General features: G+C 52.6%; 7 protein-coding genes across 7 annotated transcripts; 3 read left to right on the top strand and 4 right to left on the bottom strand.

The window, feature by feature from the left end:
- Positions 1–845: 845 nt before the first annotated feature.
- Positions 846–2,473, bottom strand: CCOS01_13930 (autophagy-like protein 18; the record flags this gene model as incomplete). The annotated part of the gene is made up of 4 exons (XM_060462074.1): positions 846–894; positions 970–2,105; positions 2,172–2,326; positions 2,413–2,473. 4 exons carry the CDS (start codon positions 2,471–2,473, stop codon positions 846–848), a joined length of 1,401 nt encoding a protein of 466 aa, XP_060307170.1.
- Positions 2,474–4,366: 1,893 nt separating this feature from the next.
- On the top strand, positions 4,367–6,801 carry CCOS01_13931 (leucine carboxyl methyltransferase; the record flags this gene model as incomplete). The annotated part of the gene is made up of 7 exons (XM_060462075.1): positions 4,367–4,426; positions 4,500–4,535; positions 4,590–4,774; positions 4,839–5,200; positions 5,250–6,098; positions 6,165–6,274; positions 6,334–6,801. 7 exons carry the CDS (start codon positions 4,367–4,369, stop codon positions 6,799–6,801), a joined length of 2,070 nt encoding a protein of 689 aa, XP_060307171.1.
- Positions 6,802–6,977: 176 nt separating this feature from the next.
- Positions 6,978–8,538, bottom strand: CCOS01_13932 (major facilitator superfamily transporter; the record flags this gene model as incomplete). The annotated part of the gene is made up of 4 exons (XM_060462076.1): positions 6,978–7,482; positions 7,549–8,222; positions 8,282–8,296; positions 8,359–8,538. 4 exons carry the CDS (start codon positions 8,536–8,538, stop codon positions 6,978–6,980), a joined length of 1,374 nt encoding a protein of 457 aa, XP_060307172.1.
- Positions 8,539–8,976: 438 nt separating this feature from the next.
- CCOS01_13933 (uncharacterized protein) lies at positions 8,977–9,515 on the bottom strand (the record flags this gene model as incomplete). Its single annotated transcript, XM_060462077.1, has 2 exons — positions 8,977–9,173; positions 9,446–9,515. 2 exons carry the CDS (start codon positions 9,513–9,515, stop codon positions 8,977–8,979), a joined length of 267 nt encoding a protein of 88 aa, XP_060307173.1.
- A 1,227-nt stretch (positions 9,516–10,742) lies between these two features.
- On the top strand, positions 10,743–11,588 carry CCOS01_13934 (uncharacterized protein; the record flags this gene model as incomplete). Its single annotated transcript, XM_060462078.1, has 1 exon — positions 10,743–11,588. The coding sequence occupies one exon, from the start codon at positions 10,743–10,745 to the stop codon at positions 11,586–11,588; it is 846 nt and encodes a 281-aa protein (XP_060307174.1).
- A 749-nt stretch (positions 11,589–12,337) lies between these two features.
- On the bottom strand, positions 12,338–17,586 carry CCOS01_13935 (uncharacterized protein; the record flags this gene model as incomplete). Its single annotated transcript, XM_060462079.1, has 10 exons — positions 12,338–13,045; positions 13,105–13,954; positions 14,019–14,505; positions 14,639–14,704; positions 15,013–15,264; positions 15,329–16,214; positions 16,293–16,794; positions 16,899–16,975; positions 17,096–17,245; positions 17,395–17,586. 10 exons carry the CDS (start codon positions 17,584–17,586, stop codon positions 12,338–12,340), a joined length of 4,170 nt encoding a protein of 1,389 aa, XP_060307175.1.
- A 2,830-nt stretch (positions 17,587–20,416) lies between these two features.
- Positions 20,417–22,502, top strand: CCOS01_13936 (FAD binding domain-containing protein; the record flags this gene model as incomplete). Its single annotated transcript, XM_060462080.1, has 4 exons — positions 20,417–20,462; positions 20,520–21,142; positions 21,198–21,491; positions 21,546–22,502. The coding sequence occupies 4 exons, from the start codon at positions 20,417–20,419 to the stop codon at positions 22,500–22,502; spliced, it is 1,920 nt and encodes a 639-aa protein (XP_060307176.1).
- Positions 22,503–22,740: the final 238 nt, after the last annotated feature.

Here is a 22,740-nt window from a genome sequence, read left to right on the forward strand (position 1 = left end):
TGCGGATATATGATTGATGGAATGGCGCTATGGTAAGGTCTCCTGCAGGAGTGGCTTTTCTTTTTGGGGGGGGGGGGGGGGATACTTTGGAATGGATTGCCCGGCGCATGATTTTGACAGCTGTACTTCGGCTGGCCTGGTGTTTACTTGACTTTGTCTATTTTAGGGTGGTGGCGGGGGCATCTTCAAAGCCTTCGTGTACACAATCTTTTGATAATACAGGATATTTGACCGCCAGGTTATCAGGTACTCGCGATCAGTAACGACCACGGAATATTGCTAGAGGCATGAAGAGGGGACCACAAGCCACAAGCCACAATCCACACCCAATAACATGTCACCAACTTCCTCTTTAACCATGCATGGTGCCCTGAAGCTAGTTGGGAGCCACAAAATATATCTGGCAGAACAGCTGCTGTTTTGACTTGATTCCAAATTACTTGGTTATGCTTTCATGACGACAAGGTGCTGTTGCTGGTCTAGTATATGATCTGAAGCAATCCTGTGCCGTAGACCAAAGGTGTACTCGTGGGACTCATGATAACAATTAGTTTGATGTGTAATTGGCACTCGAGGAAACAAATGCGCGCTCTTTCGTAGCAGTCAGCCACTGGGCAAGCAAGTTCCTCCAAATTACCTGCGTCAAGAATGCAAGGTGCCGTAGCCTCCTCATAGACCATACCGCCTCCTTTAGGTACAGACCAGAATAAACGGAAGTAGGATAAGATAGATAGAGAAAATTCTCCGGACGCCTCCTAATGCTCAATCGGGGCCCCCCATCTTCTACTCCCACAAGTCCCAACTTCCATTCACCATCTCACATTACGAGCCACGTCAACAGCACTTCATGTGCCGTACGAGGACGCGTCCAATTTGTCGTCGCCATCAATGACTCTGCCAAAGATATCTGTTTTAGTATTGTGAACCACAAGCATATAACGATGACGAGACAACGGTGCGATAACTTACGAGAATTGTTTGACCAGGTAGCCCTCTCCGCCATGCTCCATGTCAATGTTGTACACATAAAAGCCACCGTCACTAGTGACCACCATTACTTGAGGACTGCTGCTGCTCATGGCCACGACACTTCGAAGCGGGCCAGTCAGCGGCTGCGACCCGCCCCCGTTGTTGTTCCCACGGGCTTGGCCCGTCGGCGCGTTAGAAGACTTTGGAATCTTGATGTACGCAAAGTCTCTGAGGGGTTCCCACATCTCTGTCACCGTCTGCGGCAAGTATGAGCCAACGACGCCGGCCACGCTGCGACCCATAATCTGCGACGAGCGCCGGAGCATGCTACTAAAGGAGCCACTTTGCCGCCTGTTGATATGTTGCTGGTGATGAGAAGAGCTGCCGTTACCTAGCCCAGCGGGTTCCGCCAGGTCGCTTCGTGGAGAACCAGCCGCACTCCCCACAGGCGACTCATTGTTACTGTCATAGCTGCGTGACCTCGACCAGCGATCCTGGCGAGGTGAAGCAGGTGTCTCTGCTGAGGCGGCAGCGGAATTGTTGTCTGGAGGAGGGGCTCCGAGACGAAAGATGTGAACTGTGTCGGAAGTTGAGGAAACGCAGAGAAGGGTAGAGCTGAGGTTGAAAGACATGCTGTAAATAGTGGAGGGATAGGTTCCCCGGCGGAACTGGTAGAGTTTCTGACCTCCAGGGACCGAGAAGACGCGGATAATGGTACCAGTCTCGCTTGCTGTAGCCAAGAGCGTTCCTTCACTATTGAGGCAGATGCAGCACAGTGGTGAACGATGAGCCTCGATGACATTCACAGCCTTCAATGTGAGTGTGTCGAACACCAAAACCTCTCCCGATGTCGGTGCAACGTACGTTGAGAGGGGAGGCGCATGGGCTGGTCTTTTGTCTCCTGAGTCCTCCCGAGGTTTCGGTAAAGGATACGCAATGTAGCAGTTCTCTGAAGAAGGTGATAGAGCGCAAATTGCGCCTGGGTTGGGAGACGTGGGAATCGTGAAGAGAAGGCTCATATTAGAAATGTCATATAAGTAGATTTCGGATTCGAGAACGACGGCGAGACGTTTCCGGTTGAGACGCACGGCGAGCACGGCTGATGGAAAGGTAAGTTCGCAGATGACTGAGGATCTCTATTTATCGTCAGAGGAGTATCATAACTCGGCATGAATAATTGCCAGCAAGTGGTTAGCACTCACCTTTGTGTTTTGTATTATCAAGTGTCGAGGGGAAAGGATCAGGGCGACAAGAGATGTCGAGAATAGCATCTCAATAATAGCAATGTTGCCATCATCGCTGCTGAAGATTTTGGAGAACGGGTCGGTGTGGTAGATTCGGAAACCCTTGGAAGTACCTAGCAAAATGGAACGCAAAACAATTAGTAACTTTGATCTGGAAAATCCGTATGAAACCACAAAAGCAGACAGCAAGGGAACTCACCGACGGCCAGACAGCTATGGTCCTGATTGAAGGTAATAAAGTTGAGGGCGGTATTCGCCATGGTGCGCTGCTCGGATCACGGCGGAGATGTGGACGACGATTCTGGAACAGCAGGTTCTGTAACGCCCGGGCAGCGCCGGCGATCGATGAAGACCAGGCAACCCAAATGTAACTGTTCACACTATTGGGCAGGTTTTGCGGATTTAGGTATTCGGGATACTATGTACGTCGCGATAGATGCTCGTCGAATCCCCACACTGGTAGGGGGTCGGGATCAGTGGCGCAAGCAGGAAAAGATTCAGTGGCGGCGGTCCGAGGTCGAGATAGTCGACGGTATGCCAAGAAGAAATCGAGGATAGACGGCGTGAACAGAGGACGATGTATGTTTCCGCATGTACTCGAGAGGCAGAGGATTATTTGTTGGATCGAAGTAGGAAGCAGCGGCTCGGCGACGGCTGGCGGCTTTCAGCTGCCAAAGAGTCCGCAAGGATGATGGTCGCCTCAAGATGAGGCGGTGTTCGGTTCGACGGCGACGAATATGACGAGAAATCAAGTGCTGCAGTTGGAAGATCGGAGGAGGGTGGCGCAAGATGGCGGCAGCGCAGCGGCAGAAGGAGGTTGAGGTGAGGAAGATGCCGTTGCGGTCAAGCAAGGTCAGAGAGGTCGGGCAAGGAAGGTCGATGTTGGCGTACGGTAGCTTGTGGAAGCAGATCCAGGCGGGACGGCTCACAACGCAACGTGAATGGAGGAGGCACCCCGATGTCAATCCGGTGGGGGGGGGGGGGGGGGGGGGGGGGGGGGCTGGGGGTGTGGGTGGGGAGGGGCGCGGGGGCGGGGGGGGCGGACGAGGGAGGGGGGGGGGGGGGGGGGGGGGGGGGGGGGGGGGGGGGGGGGGGGGGGGGGGGGGGGGAAGCTATGTAATCCCATGGTCCTAGCGCCTTAGTAGCCCAGAGCTCATCGCGGACGGATACAGACCTGAAGTGACAGGGCACCATACTAGGTAGGTAGGTAAGTACCCAGGGTGCTAGGTAGGTAGGTTGTAGGTATCCGTATGTACCGTGTATGCTTACCTACCTACCTGACATGGAATGTACGACAATGTGTTTGAGTATTTTACTTCACTTTGGCGCAGCAAGTATGGAAATCTGCTTTCACGCAGGCATTCGTAAATCAAAGTACTTTGGTTGCAATACCTAGGTATCTTGAATCTCATTGCCTTGGGTGTTCACAACGAGGCAGGGCCGCGTGCAGCTGAAATGGCTGGGTGTGTTCGTGGCACATGGCGCGTGTGGCTCAAGCTCTGGGCAGCTGGCGGAAACTCGCGACAGGTGACCGATTGGGCTAACCTGCCCTGTGGAACCTGGAACTCGATGCACCGCCGTACCTTAAGGTAGGTAGGTACCTTACTTCAAGGTAGGTACAACACCCCACTGTAGGTGCGTACCGTTTGGGGGAACAACCCTGATAAGATAAGGCAACTTGCCTTAGGTACCTTAGGTACCTTAGGTGCCTAAAAGACTTCCATGCTCCAATCTTCGACAGGTTTCACGAGGACAAACTACGAGGTGAAGTGGGCACAGACAGGAAACAATTAGGTGAAATCACCAAGTCTACGTGGAATATGTTGCATCTTCTTGACTGTGACATGGATGTCTTACTCAGAACAGCTCTGCCCTAGCCCGTCTTTCACGTTTACTGACGATGTTGTAGAGCTTTAGTTACATAAGGTATCCGTAGAATGTGATTCAACCGCCTTTATCCCGCAATGGGGTTTCAGAAGCTCGGAGCCCCGTTGTTTGGCGCCTTTCACTGAGGGAACTTTTTCCAAATTTCAGTCTGAGTAAAAAAAACCCAAAAAACTTAGCGGCGCCAAAACCAGGACTCTTGCGGATATCGTAACTCATTACACGAAGCGTATTGAACCGGGCGCAAGCTTCGTTGTGATCCGTTCAAAATGGCTCCCTCTACTCAGGACGTTCGAAAGTCTCGGGCTTCGGATGATCTGATCATGGCCGTGAGTTGGTTTCCAATGTCCATTAATGTGTCTGATTTCTGATTTAATGTCACTCACACCCTTTACTTCATAGACAAACAACAGTTCTATCGTCTCAAAACGCAGTGTCGTAAGCCTTATTGCCGCATACTTGGTTGAAACGGAATCCTGAAACTCATTCAAGGAACATCTTTACTATCCCGACGAGCCTCACTACTTTCGGTTCTTCGTGAAAAAGTTCCGGAGAAGGGCGCCTCTCGTCAATAGAGGCTATCATCTTAGACTCAAAGTTATCGACACCCTAGTTCGTCGATTTCTCCAGAAACAATCAAATCGAAAGAAGGTCGTCGTAAATCTTGGCTGTGGAAGGTAAGTCTCAATCTGTTGTCTTACATGTTTATGAGGCCTTTACATGATTAACGCTTCACGATAGCGACGTTCTGCCGTGGCAGTGTCAAGTGCGCTATCCCGAATCATGTCAAGATGTTACTTTCCTCGATGTCGACTACCCAGATCTTATTCAGAAGAAGCGGCAGATAGTGCTCGAGACCCCCGAGCTGCAAGATCTGATGGGGACTTGGGAGGTAAATGACGGTTCCCCAATCGTCCTCAAAAGCAAGAAGTACTGTCAAGTGGGATGCAATCTCCAGCAGCTCTCGGTTCTGCAGAGTTGTCTCGACACGCTCTTCGACGTGCCAAACACCGAATTCCTGTTCGTGGCCGAAGTGTCCATTACTTACATGGACACGAAAGGTGCAAATGGAGTCATTGAGTGGGCAGCCACTGTTGGAAATGGTACGTTTCTTACCCTAGACTGCACGATACACTCTAACCAGATACCTAGCGGAATTTTGTTTACTGGAGCAGATACTGCCAGATGGACCTGATCATCCTTTTTCTCACACGATGCTTGGGCACTTCAACAAGATGAACGCTCCACTCAAGTCGGTCCATCGCTATCCCACTGTGGCCAGCCAGGAGAAGCGATTCAAGTCTCTTGGCTGGCCATCAGCCGAGAGTTGGACACTCTGGGAGGCTTGGTCTGATAATTTGTTCATGACTGCTGCAGAGAGGCGAGCCCTCGACTCGGTTGAGCCCTTTGATGAGTTGGAGGAGTTTGCTCTCTTCGCCAGCCATTACTTCGTCATCCTTGCTACAACTCCGAAGTCTGAAGTCCAGGGCCACGTGTCCAAGGTCCATGAAGAAGCCGACATTTCATCCTTCCAATGTCCGATGACCATGCGCGCCTACGACTCTGCTCAGGGGCACCGCCGGCTCGGCGCCGCGATGCTCGTCAGAGAGCCCAACGGCGGTGAATTCATATCTCACAATTTCGGTCAGGGGCCTGTTGGGCGAATGAATTCCGAGGATCTGTACCAAATTTCTAGCCAGCCAGTGGCTCCTCTCCCATCAGTCAATACGCCCTCTGCCAGAGTATGCCATAGCCTTACGGACTTGGGCAGCGCTGGTGTTCTTCTCGCGGGTGGTCGCGCGTCCCCCTCAAGGGCGTTCGGAGACTGCTGGCTATTCAACAAGCAACTTTCTGCCTGGGAACGAACAAAGGATCTGCCTGTTCCCTTTTTCAGGCATTCTGTTACTCGACTGGGTTCTTCGACTCTTGCCCTCCTCGCCGGCGGTAGGAAAAACCACATTGAAACGTCAGCCGAATACTTCCTGTTTGACCCTGCAGAGGGTTGGAAAAAATGCCATGTACAGTCTACGCCACCTGCACTGTACAGTGCTACACTTGTCTGTGTAGGCGAAGTAGGATCTCGAGCTTTCACGGGCATCCTGTCCGGGGGCAGCCTTGAGGATAGCGTCATCAACCAGAAACTTTACACTTGGAGATTGGACATTTCTGAACCTGAGGTATGTGCCGATGCGACTCCTTGAATCATTTCTTTTCATTTGCTAATGCCCATTTGTAGCCCGTACTATCGTTCCAGCAACGAATTCCCAAAGACAGGGGACTGCCCGGCGCTCTTGCCAGGCTTGGCTCTTCCGCTATACAGTCTCTTGGTTACACTCTATTGCTTGGCGGAGTGATTGAGGGGGTTCAGCTTCCGTCGGTATACGACATCATCGTTCTCAAAACAACGGAAACAGACGTAAGGGTGGTGGCCAGGCTCGATGGCACAGACAGCTCCGGCGTGATGCGCCCCTTTCTGATGGGGTCTTCCGTCGTGCACTATGGAGATGGAAAGTTCGCCATCCTCGGAGGTGGCGCAACGTGCTACGCCATGGGAACATTCTGGACTCCTGGGAGCTACAGTTTCCGCTTCGATCCAAAGCTTTTAACCCAGCATAGCTCAGGGCAAACAGCTTCACGACCCGAGCCGATCCAATATCAGGAGACGATTGAGTTCTCGGAGGGCGAGAAGAGGCCCGTTGAATAGAATGAGGTCGTATCACCCCTCTTTAACACCACTAATAACCTCTCATCCTGAATTCACACTGCAATCAGCTATGTCCTCAATAAACTGCCGCACCTGGCAGTAGTTGGTCAATCGTGGGCCATCTGCACGGAAACATCGGGAATTATAGCAGAGGAATGTGTTCATTCGATACAGAATTAGCTTCGGCCTCGAAGCAGTCGCTTCATCGACGCAAATAGACTCTTGAAATCGCTACCAAGGCCCTCCTTATTCTCTCGTGCCCTCTCGAGTCCGCCTCTCTTGAATCCCCCAGGAACACAAAGCCACAATAGTAGAAGAAATACTAGAAGGGCCAGGATTATTGGCTGTAGCACCTGGACGCCTTTGCTCTGGGCGATGGCCCCGATGGCAAATGGGAAGATCGCTGCGCCGCCGCCACCAAAGGCAGCCGCAAATCCAATCACGCCCACATGGTAGTCGTTGGGGAGTAGTTTGGTTGCGGTAACGATCACGGCGGGGAAAAGAGGGCCGAGAAAGAAGCCGAGGAACGTAATGAAGATGACGGAGGCGACAAAATTGGGAACGAGCCAGTAGAGCAGTTCGAGAACGAGTGAGATGACAAGGTAGATGGCGATCGCGCGCTTCTCTCCTATGCGCCCCGTTATGAAGCCCAAAATGACTCGTCCTATCGTCAGTCCCAGCCTTATGGGGAGACAGGTTAGTATGGATTTCTTAAGTAAAACAAAGCTTGGAGAGGAAGGTAATTACCAGAACAGCACCACGGTGACGCCAGCCAAGAAGGGCTCAGCGTGCCTTACGCGAAGCATGAAGGTAACAACCCACCCGCCCAGGCTGACTTCTGCTCCGACATAGCCCAACAGAAACAAAGCCAGAAGCCAGGTCAGTGGTTGACGCACCACAGTCATAGTTGTCGTCCTCTTCTCCCCCGTCGAAGACTGGTGGGTTTCCCTGTGTATCTTGCCAGTGGCGCCCCAGAACGCCGTGATGGCGGCCACGAAGTTCACCGCGGTGACGCCAATCATGACATAGTAGAAGGAGTACCACGGCAGCTTGCCCTTAGTCACCATAGCGGAGGCGACCAGAGGGCCGATGGTCGCGCCCAGTCCATATGCACCGTGAAGAAACCCAAGCAGCTCGTTGGCGTTTTGCATATTGCCGACCCATGCGTTCCAGGCGCTATCTTCGAGGCCGTTTCCGAAGCCTGCGAATAGCAAGACGACAGGGAGGACTGGGTAAGGCGGATGTGAGACAAGAGGGATGTAACCGATCATGCGGCTGATAGGGCCGAGTACTGCAACGCCTCGCTGACCGAGCTTGTGATGTATGAGGTTGTTGGATAGGGCTGCCACCAGGTAGCCAATGAATGGCGAGAGGAAGAGTAGGGCGACGATGGTATATGTGATGTTGTAGTACGTTTCTATCTGGGCTCAACGTCAGATTCATGCTATTGAGTGGGCACTGGAGGTTTGTGTGAACTCACATAAGGGATCAGAGCCTGTAGACAGACAGTTGTAAGTATTTGATATATTTGAGTACAGCAAATATTTGTAGGCTTACACCGACGGCGGCGTCATTCATGCCCATGATGATGAAGCTCCAACAGGTTACGAAGAAGCGGTAAGTATTGACGCGGGTCCCGTTCCAACGCTCTCTAGTCTCCTCATGAGTAGTAATTGGAGGTACATCTGTGTCCTCTTCCCCGTCTAGGACAGGCAATTGAGTAACTTTCTCGTCCATCGTGAGCCCTGGCTGGTTTGACGAGATGCCGCGACGTTGATGTACAGACAACCGACTGTCTTTGGGGGAATACTGAAAAATTTAGCTCCTAAGATATTATAATCATAAGTCAGACAGACTGTTGGACGGTCGTACGAGATGCGCGGAGCATCACGACTTTAAGATGATCGAAGTCGAGAATACAGTCCCAGCAGCCGGCAAAAGCTCGGAAATTCTGCTGTGCAAAAGGAATGGTTCACTTTCTTGAGAGGAGAGCCTCCACGACCTATTGGGAATAGGCCGCGAGGCCATCCAATGAAGTTCGTGGAAGTATAGAATAGACGACCTTCTCAAATGGAGGTGGTGGGCCTCTACTACGAACCGTGGAGCAACATGCAGCCGATGTTTAGCCAGAGCGGTACGAACTACCGGGTGGGATTGCGGGCGATCACGAATCGGTCATGAGCATGTGCGGAAATGTCTGAGGTCGGCGGCGGTGAGTGGCTTTGGAACGAACCCACTCTGGACGATAGCAGTGATGGCCGGAGAGGGCATCCGCTGTGGGGCCGGTCCGATGTGCGGGGCTGTCTTCCTCCGGTGAGCCGACTCTCGGGGGGCTTGTGAGGGCTGACTTTGAATTCGTTCGCCGAGGTATCCTTGTTGGGAAAAAAGGGGGGGGGGGGGGGTTCAGTTCACTCAGAGCTAGGTACTATTGAGTTCGTCAGCGAAGATTCGCTGCATTCTGGCGTATCGGTGCGGTGTGCTGTGAATGCCTCGTGGAAAGCCTGCTGATTTCTTACCGATGTGAAGCTTCGGAGAGAGTGGCCGCGCATTACGATGGCCAATGGCAGGGCCGTTGCAAGGTCATACCACCTAAATTAGCAAACGTGGCGGGGCCATCTTCGGTGAGCTGTCCAATTCCACATACCTAGCCCTTTTTCCTTCCTGTTGTCGCCATTTCCTTCCTGCGACTGCATCACCTCCCACCCAGCACCCATCCAGCAGGTGGAACTCAACTTACCACAGCCGTTTGTTGGGACTGTGGAGTAGCAAGATTACGCCGATGTAGTAAGTGGAGTGACGGCGGATGAGGCTCAACACGGCAGTTTGAGAAGAGTTCCGTAACTATGCATCTTGCACTACATTACACTAAGGTAGTATTCATACCACTTACGGCTCGCTCGCAGTAAGGTAGGAGGGTCAAGCTAACTACATGGTAAGGCTAAGGTACCTAAACAATCCCACGTCAGCAATGCTCCGCGTTTCCGAGTAACAAGTTGCTCTAAGTACGCTGGTAGCACATGCTCGGGCAGTTCCCATGTTTGCTTGAACTCGGGAATTTCCCACCGAATGTCATGTCCTTGTCCATCCCTACTCACCCATTATGCGTGACATCATCGCACCGGCCATCTCTCAAACATGCGTGCGAAAACCCTGCACTTGACATATACCGAAAAAGGTAAGGGAACGACATCGGACCGTGTTACCTTTATCCTGACGGTAATCTACAGGAGAAACGGGGTGTGTACCCCGCCCGTTTCTCATAGAAAGCAAACCAGAAAAGGTCGAGGATCTCCAATCTTTCATAGGCCCTGGAGTGCCATGTTGGTCAGCGACATACCTAGATAAGGTACTCCTATTCCCCGGCCGACGTCGAGTGTGACGGCGGTGCAGCAAACCATCTGCCGTGTTACAACCGTACGCAGGCACGGTACTTCACTCAACGCTGTGACCTCGACCCTCTCTACCTTAATCCCGCGGCCTTCTTCTAAGTTCCGGGACTCTTTGACCTAGTCGTCAGACTGAGCTTACACAACCTGAAGATTGATTTGCCCGGAGCTAAGCTCAAACATTTTCCCTCGCTCACTCCGAAATCCTTTTTTCGGTATCGCCACGGAAGAAGCAAGCCCTTACATCTACGGCCTCTGCTGTGTTTGTACGACTTTGTACTCCACGTCGACTAGCGATTGCAGCAAACTTCTGACTACCAACCGCATAAAGATCCTCTGTCATCACTCCCTCAGTCTCTTGCAGACGGAGTCTACCTTACATCAGTGCCGCCAGCATCGCGGAGACTCTCTACCGCCGACTTCATTAGATCTTCCCAGACTGTACAAGTCTTCTTGACGCCTCGATCATCTGGCTTCGAAAACTTCTGATTCCATCGCCAGCGCGCCAATTGTCCCTCCAAAAGTATAAAGTCTCGCACACCACTTGGCATAGTCATGTCTAGGTACTACGAGCACGAGATCAGGGAGGACCGCCCTCGTAGCCCAAGCCACCATCGCCGCGATGACCCCCCTCCCGTCACGAGGGAGTACTCCCCCGAGTACTACTCCGGCGGCGGCGCCGGTCCCATTCAGGTAGTCTATCCGGACCGAGGCCCCGTGCCGATCGCCAGCGGCCCTTATATCTCGGGTGCCATTCCCGTCGACGCTCCTCCTCCAGTCCATCCATACTACCCTCCCGAGTCACCACTCTCCCCCCGTGACTCAAATGCCCTACAGCTCCCGCCCCAATCCCACTATCGCCCACGCTCCCTCCCACCTCAAGCATACGCAATAGGCAGACCACGCTCGCGTTCGCGCCCGCGAAGCCCTATCGGCAAAGCTCGTCATGCGGTCGACCACGCCTTCACCCAGTCATCCTCGGGCATCGGCGTAGGCCTTCTAGGCGCCGTCGTCGGTGGCCTGGCAGCTCGCGAAGTCTCCGACGCCACCGTCCGATCGCGGACTCGGAAGGAAATGGAAAACGGCACATACCGCCCGCGCTCGCCACGCGAGGCGGAGAAGGCGCGGGTGATATCCACCGTCGTCGGAGCTCTCGTGGGTGGTCTCGGCGCCAACGCCATCGAGAGACGCTTCGAGGCTGCTCGTGAAAGGGATAGAGAGCAGCAGCTGGCTTGGGAAAGGAAATGGGGAAGGGGAAGAGATCACGAGGTGGATCATGGCAGAGGGCGTCTGCGCAACCGGCATCGAGACGAGTGGAATGATGGACACCCCGACTATGGATATGAAGATCGTCGTGGCGGAAGACTGCGAAGCGAAGAGCGCTATTCGTACAGGGATTGAGATTGCCGAGACAAGCTTCACCGCCGGCGTTACTGTAAATGAAACCCGTTTTACGACCTGACGACTAACGAGTTCTTTTCCTTGAGTTGATAACTTGTCGATGACCGGATACCCTCTGGCAGGCGGATCTTCCAACCTTTGATTGCTTTGCTGTGTACGGAGTAGGCTGGATATATCTGCCTTGATAGCGATCCTTCCCTTATCTCTTAGATATGTATCCGTAGGGTACGTCTTCCCACTTACCTATAGAGGGAAATAACCCTATACCTGCTCTCCTTTCTTCTCTGACTCAACCGATCCTATGTCCTAGGCCTCTTAGCAGAGAGGGTTTCTCGAGGAGTCTATATCATGAAGCAATACCAGACATATCACATGTTATTACACCTTCCTTACGAATATCTTAGCAAAGTTATTGCTACAATCATGTGTTATAGTCTACAGAATCCGTGCCGCACATCCTCATTCTCATCAATTGCCACAGAAGCTGTGGCAAGTTCATAATGCAAATCCCATGTGACATCTCGCAGTGAGAGCAAAGCAACGGCTGGCTGAAGTATACCAAGCTCAAACGGCAGGCACTGAGCAAGGCACATGGCGGCAAGATCAACTCATTTGCATCCATCTCCCTTTCGGTCCATATCGCGCAACCATTGCCCATCAACCGCACCTTTGACCTTTCGTAAACGTTGTCATGCCCATTTTAGTTGTCGTAATCCATGCAGCATCGAAAAGAGCCAGACCGTGACGGCTCAGTTGTTGTACCGAAGGGTCTCCTTACCAACATCGTAACCGTCGGGGATCAGGTGAAGCCCACCGTAGGGATCCGTGCCTTCGATCAGCTCTCTGGATGGTATCCACGGACGATCACCCTGGCCATGCGGCAGTGTTTGTGCAGTGTTGTCGCGATCTAGCTTTGCTCGATAAGCCTGCTCCCTCTCCACAATGACCTTGAAGAACTGGGCTATCTCGGCAATGGCTATCTGCTGCGCCTCTGAGCATCCAATCGTGTTACAGAGAGATTGTGAGTCAACAAGCTGCTTAGCGATGACGGAATCAGGCTGGCAGTAAGTACGAATGCGCAAAGATCGTGCGTTGATTTTCATCGCGTGAAGCAGACCTGCGATCTCCATCGGGTTGCCTTGACGGCGACCAAAGAACTGGAACTCGTCAATGTGTAGATGGACGAGATCGAGTTGTGTTTCAAGATCGTAGCGAAATCCCACAACTCTTGGGCGGCCCTTCTGCGTCCATCCATCGGCAATTTTCTTGAGTTTGTCAGGGTTCAGACGACCATGATTCAGCTCATTAGTGATGTATGCATGCAGTGCGTTGCTGATATGGAACTCGAGCTCGCAGCAAAGAAGGCTCTGCTCACGGGGGTCAAGAGAGATCGTGACTCTCTGGACTTTCGCCTCTCTCTCCATGTCCCTGGGCTTCCGAGTGGTCTTGCTCTCAGTCTGTCAGTTGGTTAGCTAGATAACTCAAGATACGGACGCTGAAGTGCAGGGACGTTTACCATTTCCTTGGCAATCTTCTTGAGGTAGTCAAGAAGTCCAGGCTTCTTTGGGGATCCGTCCTTTCTCCTGCGGTCGGGAGTGTTGTCAGGTCGCTCAAGCCATCCTTGCTCGCCAATCAGGGTCTTGCCTGCAATTCTCTGTACGGGAAGTTCCTTATAGGCAAAATAGGGCTGTAGAGGAGAGTATATGTCACTTGCGTCCATGACTGGCTGTTTGAGAGCTTCCAGTCTACCCTTGGGCGGGCCACGGCCTTGAACACTCCCTCCGCGACCGCTCGTATCGGGAACGAGCGCCGGAGCCTTTGAATCTTTCCAGCCGCTGTACGACTCCAACACATGCTTAATGTGTCGCGGGATGTCGTCTCTGTGAATCCGGAGAGGGCTCGGATGCCCTTCACTCTGAGAGTAGATAGAGGATGACTCTGCTTGGACAGTTCCGGCAGAAGAAGGGCTATCAGGGGTCATGGGCGGACGAACAGAGGGCATGCCGCCAGAATTCTCCACGATGGACCCATACTGACGACTGTCCTGAACGTTGACAGGTTTGGGTGTATGTTGCTGGCGACGTTCGGCCAGGCTCGATGCCAGAGAGCCTTTGGCCTTGTGGCCTTTGGGAGGTGAGCTTGGCATCAACTCTGAAAAGGTAGTCGAGTCGCTTTCGTGGCCATCCTCGAGAGGCTTGCGACAGAATTTGGCTTTGTTGGTAGACTTCTGATGGTGAGGGTTTCCATGACCCCGAGGCAAAGATTGGGGTTCGGTGAAAGCTTCAGCGAAGTCCATGTGTCGCTCGGGCGACCTAGGGCGACTGAAGTTGTCCACTCGGCTACGGCGAGATGGCGACTCGCTTGTGCTATTGAACCTTGTTACTTGTCAGTTGCGGTATCAAATCTGGATACCCGGGAGAGAATACTCACACGTCGGTCAATCTGTCCATCTGGTTTTCAGTCAAATTCAGATTGATTTGCACTGACTTGTTCGGCTTGTGCTTCTGAGGCGACGGTGATCGATGCTTCTTGGGCGAAACTGGAATGAAGCTACCCTTGATTGCGGAGGGTACCGCCACTCGACCTTTGCCTCCCGGTATCTCCGAGTCCTGAGTCATGATGGGAAGATCAGTTGATGTCGTTGACGTTGTTTCTCGAGTATGGCGCCGATCGGAGAACCGAGAGCTAACTGAGCGGGATTTTCGTTGACGTTTGGTTTCGATGAGGTTCCCGACCCTTGAGCGGAATGAGTCCTCCCGGAAGTCAGGTCCCGTACGTCGATCGATCGGCAGTAGCAGAGAGCGAGATCTTCGAAGGACAAGTCGAGGAAACGGCCCGACAAGTTCAGGGTCTTCGAATTGGCTCGTCCGAAGTTCCCTAATCCAAGCCTCGATCCGACTGCGATAAGATGAAGGGTCTGAGATGAAGAAAGTCAGTTTTCAGCGCACTGCTGGGTATCAAAAAGGAGGAGAGATGGGTGTTGGGAGAGGAGGAAGTGGTTTCACGTGGCAACCTGCCGGAATATGAAGCAAGCGTGTTTGTTTACATACCTCTTTGTGGAAAAATGGCTTCCAGGTCAACTGAATGTGCTGCCAGATCCAAGGCGGGGCGCTGGTCTATTCGATTGGAATACACAACTTAGCTACAATCTGCCCCAGCGGGATGAAGAGGGATGACGATGGCCAACGACGAAAAAGCAAGGACAACCAGGGACGTAGGATTAGCAGCACAATGCTGCTCACTTCAACGGGTCACCTACCTTCAAGAATCAGGGAGGAGTGCCGCCCATCTGAGTCTTGCGATAACGAGACATCATCATTTCTTGGCCCCGACTTATGCTCCATCGAGGATAATGACTGGTTCCTCGCATCGCCAACTACTTTTCATTAGTTATGTCTTCTCACGCATCTTGCATAACACCTACGTAGAAAGAATTGCTCCAGTGGCTGTGTACCGAGACGCGCCAATGGTTCAAGGACAGCGGACTCTTCTAGGCTTGAAGATGGTCGCGTCTTGCCTTGCCCAACCCATATATCTTCCGCTTGATAGTCGCTGCAGGATGCCCGAGATCCCGGGACGACGCCAATATCTACTTGCGAGCCATTATTTGAGCCCGAGGGAGAACCGTCATGCTCAACATAGGCGTAGAAGGCCGAAAGCGACGGTTGGTGCCGCGCTTGAGCGACGGATATTAGTTCCAAAGATCTCAACTCAGCTTATGAACATCAGAAAACACCTACTAGATCTCATGGCATCCTGCCCTTCAGATGAACTTGGCCTTGACGACGTCCTGGAGCAAGAAAGCTTCTCCGATCGATCGCCCGAGTCCATCCCGCTGGAGCGAGACCCCCGTCCGACGTCACGAAGGACGGGTTGTTGCTTTGTGATGGTCAGCTCTCGAGCTTTCCCAAGCATATCTTCCGTGGCAATTTTCCGGCCTCCGTCATGATCGGGAGGGTTACAGATCTTGGATAGAACCGCAAGTTTGGTTGGAACAGTTGGGCCGCGAAGTTGGTCAACTGATGGAGCAAGCCGTAGTTTGTGGGTCTCGATCTCGACGATGGTGACAGGGTGTATCCTTGGTTTGTCTGCTACCAGCCATCGATCATCAGGAACACCACACTCTCCGCCGGCGTGGGAATCCTGCCATTTTCCAAAGTGACGCGCAGGAGACCGAATGGTCTGTGAGTTCGAACGAAAATTTGTTGGCGCTTGCAATCCGTCGCTCTTAGCGGCGACCCCGCATGCTGTGCGCACCACACTCTTGCAACAGGCGCGATCTCGGTCTGACGGGCTTGTGCCGACATCGTCGTCTGCGATACCATCCAGGCCGAACCAATTACTGCTACAGAGAGGATGGTATTTGCAGTCGCGCTTCATGGAGTCGCCATAACCTATGCTCGGTGACCTTTCGATGCCGATGCTCCGCGCATGGGGACTCTGTCTTCGAATATCGGGCTCTGGAGTAATGGTATCAAGCCCGAACCAGTCGTGGCCGCGTTGTGACTTTGGTGTTCTGATTTGCCTAGGGGAACTAACATCGCTTTGCCTACGAGGAACGGCGTTTGTCTCGTGAGATAGGAGTCGGATTGCGCGGGATGGTGCAGCAGCATGGTCGACAAAGACCTGCCGATGGTCTAGTCCACCATCAAAGCCAAGTTGAGGCGTGAATGGGCCACGAAACTCCTATTGAGGGTCCATCACTCCCTGCACGGCAGCATCTGCCAGCAATTTCCTGGCCTTGATATCCGCTGTGGGCATCATCTCGTGAGACATCGACAACGGCAGAGGCTGATTGTCGGCTATCAAAGAGAATTTCCTAGCGAAAATGGCATGCGGCGCCACGCAGCCTTCGGGCAGCGGCACAGGCTTTGGATCAGGAGATTCCCGAAAGGAGAGAACAGTCTCTAGTCCAAACATGTTGGTGAACCAACTCAGGCGTTTGCTCCTAGGCGCCGGTCCTCCGCCATCTAAAGACATCAAAGTATCTCTTCTCTTTCTAAGCGCACGAAGGAGAGACAGAGACCTTCTGAGGTCTGATCTGTCCACGGGGATATCATCGTCATCTGGACTGACGTTCAAGTCTCTCGTCCCCGTCCCTTGGTGAATTGAAGTAGCCGGGATTACTTCTTTTTCTTTGATAAACCTGCCAGCCCTCTCGGTGCCAAGCTGCCATTGCATTTCATGCAGCTCCTTGGGGTTGGGACTGCGAAAAGCACAGGTGCCACCTTCACGGGTGGAAACGTACATGGTATGGTCAATCATCCAAGCTTTGCGACTGCGTATGCAGCTGGGCTCGTTCGAGCTCACCCTGGCCGATGGGTAATAGTCTGAAAGTCTGGTAGGATATCGATGCGGATGCTGCTGGCGCCACCGCACGAGACTAACTGTGGGCCGTATGGAGGAGGTGATTGTACTCATATGAGGTATATGGGGCAACTCAAGGTTGGACTGCCGTGGTGACGTTAGTGAATATGGATGGCAGTGTATTTGTGCTGCCAGCTTACATGTCGATTGAGATGATCATGCTTCCAGCGTTGGAACTCGGCACCTGAATCATCAGAATATTGGCAGTCAATTTCGATCAACTCGTATAGCACACCACCAGCTAGATCCAAATTTTCGTCTCCGAGATGCTCGCGCAGAACCAGAAACACCTGTCATGGAAGGCGTGAGCTAGGTATCAGTATTGACAGAGTAAAGCGAAGAGTTTCCGACTCACAAGTTGAACACCGTCCCGGTATTGATAGTTCCGGGGTATGTGTGCACAGTATCTTACGAGGACGTTGCGACACTCTGCGCATACCTTAGTAGATATCCAGTAGACTGTGTTAACCAAAGTCAACCTACTCCCTTCATCATACCCGTTCCGCGACAGAGTGTCCTGGGCAAACTCGTTTCCCATCTTGGCAAGCCTTCGCCGCCATTCCTGATCATCGGCCTGTGCAGCTGTCTGAATAGACTCAACCCAGGCTTGAAGGCTTAACCGGTTCCGCATTGTTCTAGGGCTCTCTGAGATAGCCAGAGTGATTGGCAGTGGTTGGACGATTTAGACACGGCGATGTGCGTCTCGTGGCGGGGTATTCGTCAAAGCGGGATGTGGCTTTGTCTACTACTTGCTCTATGCCATGGCGGCAAATAGCTGCGCGTAGGAAGACGTTCTCGTTGTCGTCTTCGTAGCAATCGGCCGTATTATTGGCGCTGCACTAACGTAGATTCTCGGGTCCTTGGCAATCCTTGGGAAAGAAAACAAAAGGGGGCAAGCTATAGAGAAACGAGATGTAAGATCCTCTGTTGCCTTCGCATGTGGGCGAAGACGTGGAAATCAAGTTAACGCAGAGATACAAGAGAAGGCAAGTGTGGTTGCCATCACTAGGCAAGTACGTAAGGTAAGGTAAGGTACCCAGGCAGTCGAGGAAAGTACACATCTTCTCCAAAGTTGGAAGGCGCAAGTATCCCGCCCTCCATCTCCAAGTTGTCGGCAATACACTAAGATAGAAGGTTCTTCCAGGTAGGAAATCATCTGATCCGACCTGGTTATAATGTTCCATGATATCGGGTACTCTGTACATCTTCATTATTGAGCAAGCTTTTGTCCTCAGTATGGCAGGCCACTCGACCAGCTATGCGACTCTTAAGCCTGACCCCTCAGATTGTACCTTATGCGGTGCTCTCTTGGTATGCCTGTTGCTGGCTAAACCAAACATTGCTCTCTTTGAGCCACAGTGCCTTCACTTGAAGCAAGTGAGAGAATCTTTCTCGGCCAAACCATCGATCAGTCTGAGGTATGATATCCAGCGGGCATGATGATGCTGATCGTTTGGGAGGGGGTTTACATGTCTTGAGGTCGCTAGATGTAGATACGTGATGTCGATCCTATTTAAGAAATCCTTGTAGGTTGCCTATCCGATATTGACTTTTCAAGGCTTCCATGAGGCAACCTCGAATTGGATACCGATATGACACCTGGGACGTTGAGCATGGAGACGGCATATCGCGAAGTTGGGATTTGCAAGATAGTCTCGCACAGGCAGTACCTCATTCGTCCGAGTCTCAATGCCGACATGAAATACTGCTATAGGGGCAATACGTTGTCTGAGCTTCTAGGCTCGGGAGGGCATGCTGATTGCAGAGCAGGCGTCTAGGCCTAGCCTCGTACTAGGTTGATCCCGTCTCGGAACAGATGGCCAGCGCGTGGAGCATGGAGAACCACCATCCATGGTGCGATACAGGATCTGCAACGCTCTCGTGTCCACGCATGTTTTCATGACTTGGGATTCCGTTTGGTGAGTCGACATATGCGTGATGGTAGGAGGCGATGCGGAAGGACTCATTCTGGAGACTTGATGGTGCCTACTTAGGCAGGGGCTTTTTCGGACAGCTTCCGTCCAAAATTTTGTACCCTACGTGACTGTGGGGCTCCAACATGAATATTCTTGCCATTTCAAGCTTAAGCTCGTGACGAGAAAGTAAGGTAAGATAATGTAACTCGTTGTAAATTCGATGCGCATCGCATGCGCTCTCTTGACTGAGGAGCTTGGTAGTCCGTAAGGTACAGAGCTGTGCACTTACCTCAATACCAACCCAACTCACCATCGTGACGCCTTCCAACGGATGCATCAGCCGCAGTCACGTGTTTTCGCACAACGCCTTGCATTACATACCACGATAAAACAATGTCACTTGATTTGTAGAGTGCGGTGGAGTTCAGCGGACACGCGGAGCTAGGTACCTACCTAAGAAAGGTTGAAGCAACTCCAAAGGTACCCTGTCGTTCATTCCTTCTTCGTTCCACAGCCTAATTACTTCATCGCAATTGACATTTCGGTTCGGTCGGTGCCAGCGGCAAGTGCCCTCGGGGTGCAGCTGCACCGTCTTTTCCCCGCACTTTGCCTTCTCCAACTTCCGAGGACCCCAAGTCTCAAGATAGCCAACCTTGGAGGGAGCCAGACTATGATTGGGTTTGGTCGGGCAGGTGGGGTCGCGAGCTAAGCTTAGCTGTCCCGAAACATGTACCGACCACCTTCCAGATGCCGTCTCCAACTGCCTTTTTGACCCTTAATCGTGGGAGTTGCTGAGGAAAAGGTACAACGACAGGAGCCAATCTGGAGCGACCCACAGCCAACTTGCCGACTTGACTACCCGAGTCCCTTTTGTCAAGTCTGAACTCCCCTAAGCAGGGGTGCCCAACCGGCCAAATCAGTAAGTGGAAGCTTCACTCAGCGGCGACAGCGCCTCACTCAGCAAAGCCTCCCGGTTCCCCTCGGAAGTGTCTCCATGACGTGCCTGCCACGCCTACGGGTCAAGCATGCAGGCCTGTACGGATAGCATGGCCGTCCTATTCCCATAACCCATGATTGGCTAGACTCGAGGCCCTTTGGATAGGCAGCTTGAGGCGCACATGGCCACATCCGTGACTCTGGGTGCTAAAAGCCACCCAGGTGGCCCCTCAGTGTGGGGATTTGGAGTTCCCGGCCTACGTTGCCGTCCCCAGTCTGCTTCCCGATGTCGATGCCGGCCTCTTGGTCCCCTTCGGATCGGTCTCACTGTTCAGTGGTCCACGGATAACTCCCCGCCGTCTATTCCATCCATGCCCCGATTGACATCTCTCCGCCAGTCGGTCTTCCACTTTATATAAAGCCAACGCGCCGCCTTCTCCCCTTACCCCAAAGACTCTTCCCTAGTCGACACCATCCTTCTCTGACTTCTGGGCGCAACGCTCCCCTCTATTGACCGAACTTTGGAAGCCCCGCAAGCTGTTCACCCGCTCTCATAGACTTGCTTTGACCAACTCGATTCGACCAAAGCTTACACTTCCTATCTGTACGATGGAGACGCAACCTGATCGCCAGTCAGGCACCTACTATGATATTGGTGAGTCCCTGCTGCGTGGATTCGCGTTGAGCTATACGCTAACATATCTTCCCAAAGTCATTGTAGGTGCTGGGCCTGTGGGCCTGATGCTGTCAACTATTCTAGCCAGATGGGGATACAGAATCAAGCACATTGACAACCGAGCCGAACCCACACCAACTGGAAGAGCTGACGGCATTCAACCACGTTCTCTCGACCTTCTTCGTAACATGGGCCTCAAGTCGGCCATCATGGCCCACAAGCCCGCTAGAGTCTACGAGGTCGCTTTTTGGGACCCGCCCAAGTCAGGCAACGGAATCGCCAGAACGGGAACTTGGGCAAGTTGCCCGGAGTTTATCGATGCCAGATACCCCTTCACGACTCTTTTGCACCAAGGCCATATCGAGCGCGTTTTCCTGGGCGACCTGGAGAAGAACGGCGTGCAGGTTCAGAGGCCCTGGACCATTACGGGGTTCTCATCCAACGAGGCCGAAAACCCTGAGTATCCTGTCGAGGTTAAACTTGAGCATGTCGATGGGACCGCCCAGGAAACGTTGCGTGCCAAATATCTCTTTGGCGGCGAGGGTGCTCGTTCCTTCATCAGGAATCAATTACAGATTGGCATTAAGCACAAGGATCCAATTTCTTACGTATGGGGTGTCATGGATGGCGTTGTTAAGACCGACTTTCCCGATATCAAGGTAAGCAGACGTGCCGAGGTTGATTCTGTTGGTTACCATATTGAGTTTGGAATAGATGAAATGCACAATACACAGTAAGCACGGTTCCATCATGGTCATTCCCCGAGAGGACAACATGGTCCGTCTATACATTCAAATTGCATCCTCGACGGACGCAGACTTCGACCCACGCAAGACGGCAACCGAGCAAGAAGTGCAGGAGTCGGCTCAGCGGATTCTTCAGCCGTATTCCATCGAATGGGAGAGAACGGAGTGGTATTCAGTGTACCCTATCGGGCAAGGAATTTCGGACCGCTACACTCTGGATCAGCGGGTGTTCCTTGGAGGCGATGCTTGCCACACCCACAGCGTATGTGATACACACAATATTGGAAACAAGCTTCTTTACTGACTAGAGCATCAGCCCAAAGCCGGCCAGGGCATGAACACTGCGTTTCTTGACGCCCAAAACCTGGCCTGGAAGATCCATGCTGTCGAGGCTGGGTTCGCACAGCGCGATATTCTCAAGACTTATGAGACTGAGAGAAGGGACGTGGCGGAGACGCTGCTCGACTTCGATAACAGGTACGCCAAGTTGTTCTCTCAACGACCCGATGCCGCGAGCGAAGCTCAGGCGGCTACCGAGAATGCCGGCAAGGAGCAGTCCGAGAACGCTTTCATCAAGACTTTCAAGGAGTCTTGCGAGTTCACGAGCGGTTATGGTGTAGCCTACAAGCCAAATGTGTTGAACTGGTCCGAATCGCACCGGGCCAAATCATCCTTGATCCACCCCGAGGGTACGAAGCTCCGCACTGGCCGTCTGTTCATGAACGCCGATGTTACGAGGGTTGTCGATGCCAATGTTGTCCACCTGGAGCAAGAAATACCGCTCAACGGTTCCTTCCGCATCTTCGTCTTTGCTGGAAAGCCTTCAATCACTCGCAAGGCCCTTGGAGATTTCGCTAGTCATCTCAACAACAAGCGTTCATTCTACGCCGCCTATGTGAGAGAAGACGTGGACAGTGTGTCACATCACGAGCAGCACAACCCCCACAGCAAGTTCTTCTCATTCTGTACCATCTTTTCAGCAAAGAGAAGCAGCATCGAGATTTCGCGCGATGTCCCAGAGGTACTGGGGCGGTACCGCGATCACGTATACGCCGATGACAGGTGGGACCGCCACGTACCGAACGCCAAGGCTGCTGCGCACGCCAAGTTGGGACTTGATGAGGAAAAGGGTGGCGTTGTTGTTGTGCGTCCTGATGGTTACGTTGGTATGGTTGCGAAACTAGTGGAAGGCAGCGGCACTGTCGATGCATTGAACGAGTACTTTGGCACATTCTGCACCAAGAAGCTCGGGGAGACGCTAGCCCAGCTGTAATGTACCTGAGTAAGGTAGAGCAAGAGTGTGCGACGGTGACTCAGGAGAGATTTTCCGAGAAGTTGGTGTACAAGTACTGAGTTGGGTTACTACTTCTGGCGTACTGGAGCGAAACATGAGAATTTATGCAAGAGAGGGGAGGTTATTCCCGATTTCACCTTTCAGGATGAATAGACATCATAGCACCGCCTGCAAATTTATTTGATCAACCATGAAAAAATGCATGCCACCCCTCCAT

This window comes from Colletotrichum costaricense (genome assembly GCF_030867565.1).
Source record: "Colletotrichum costaricense strain IMI 309622 chromosome Unknown Scaffold_19.1, whole genome shotgun sequence".
In the NCBI taxonomy this organism is placed as follows: domain Eukaryota; kingdom Fungi; phylum Ascomycota; class Sordariomycetes; order Glomerellales; family Glomerellaceae; genus Colletotrichum; species Colletotrichum costaricense.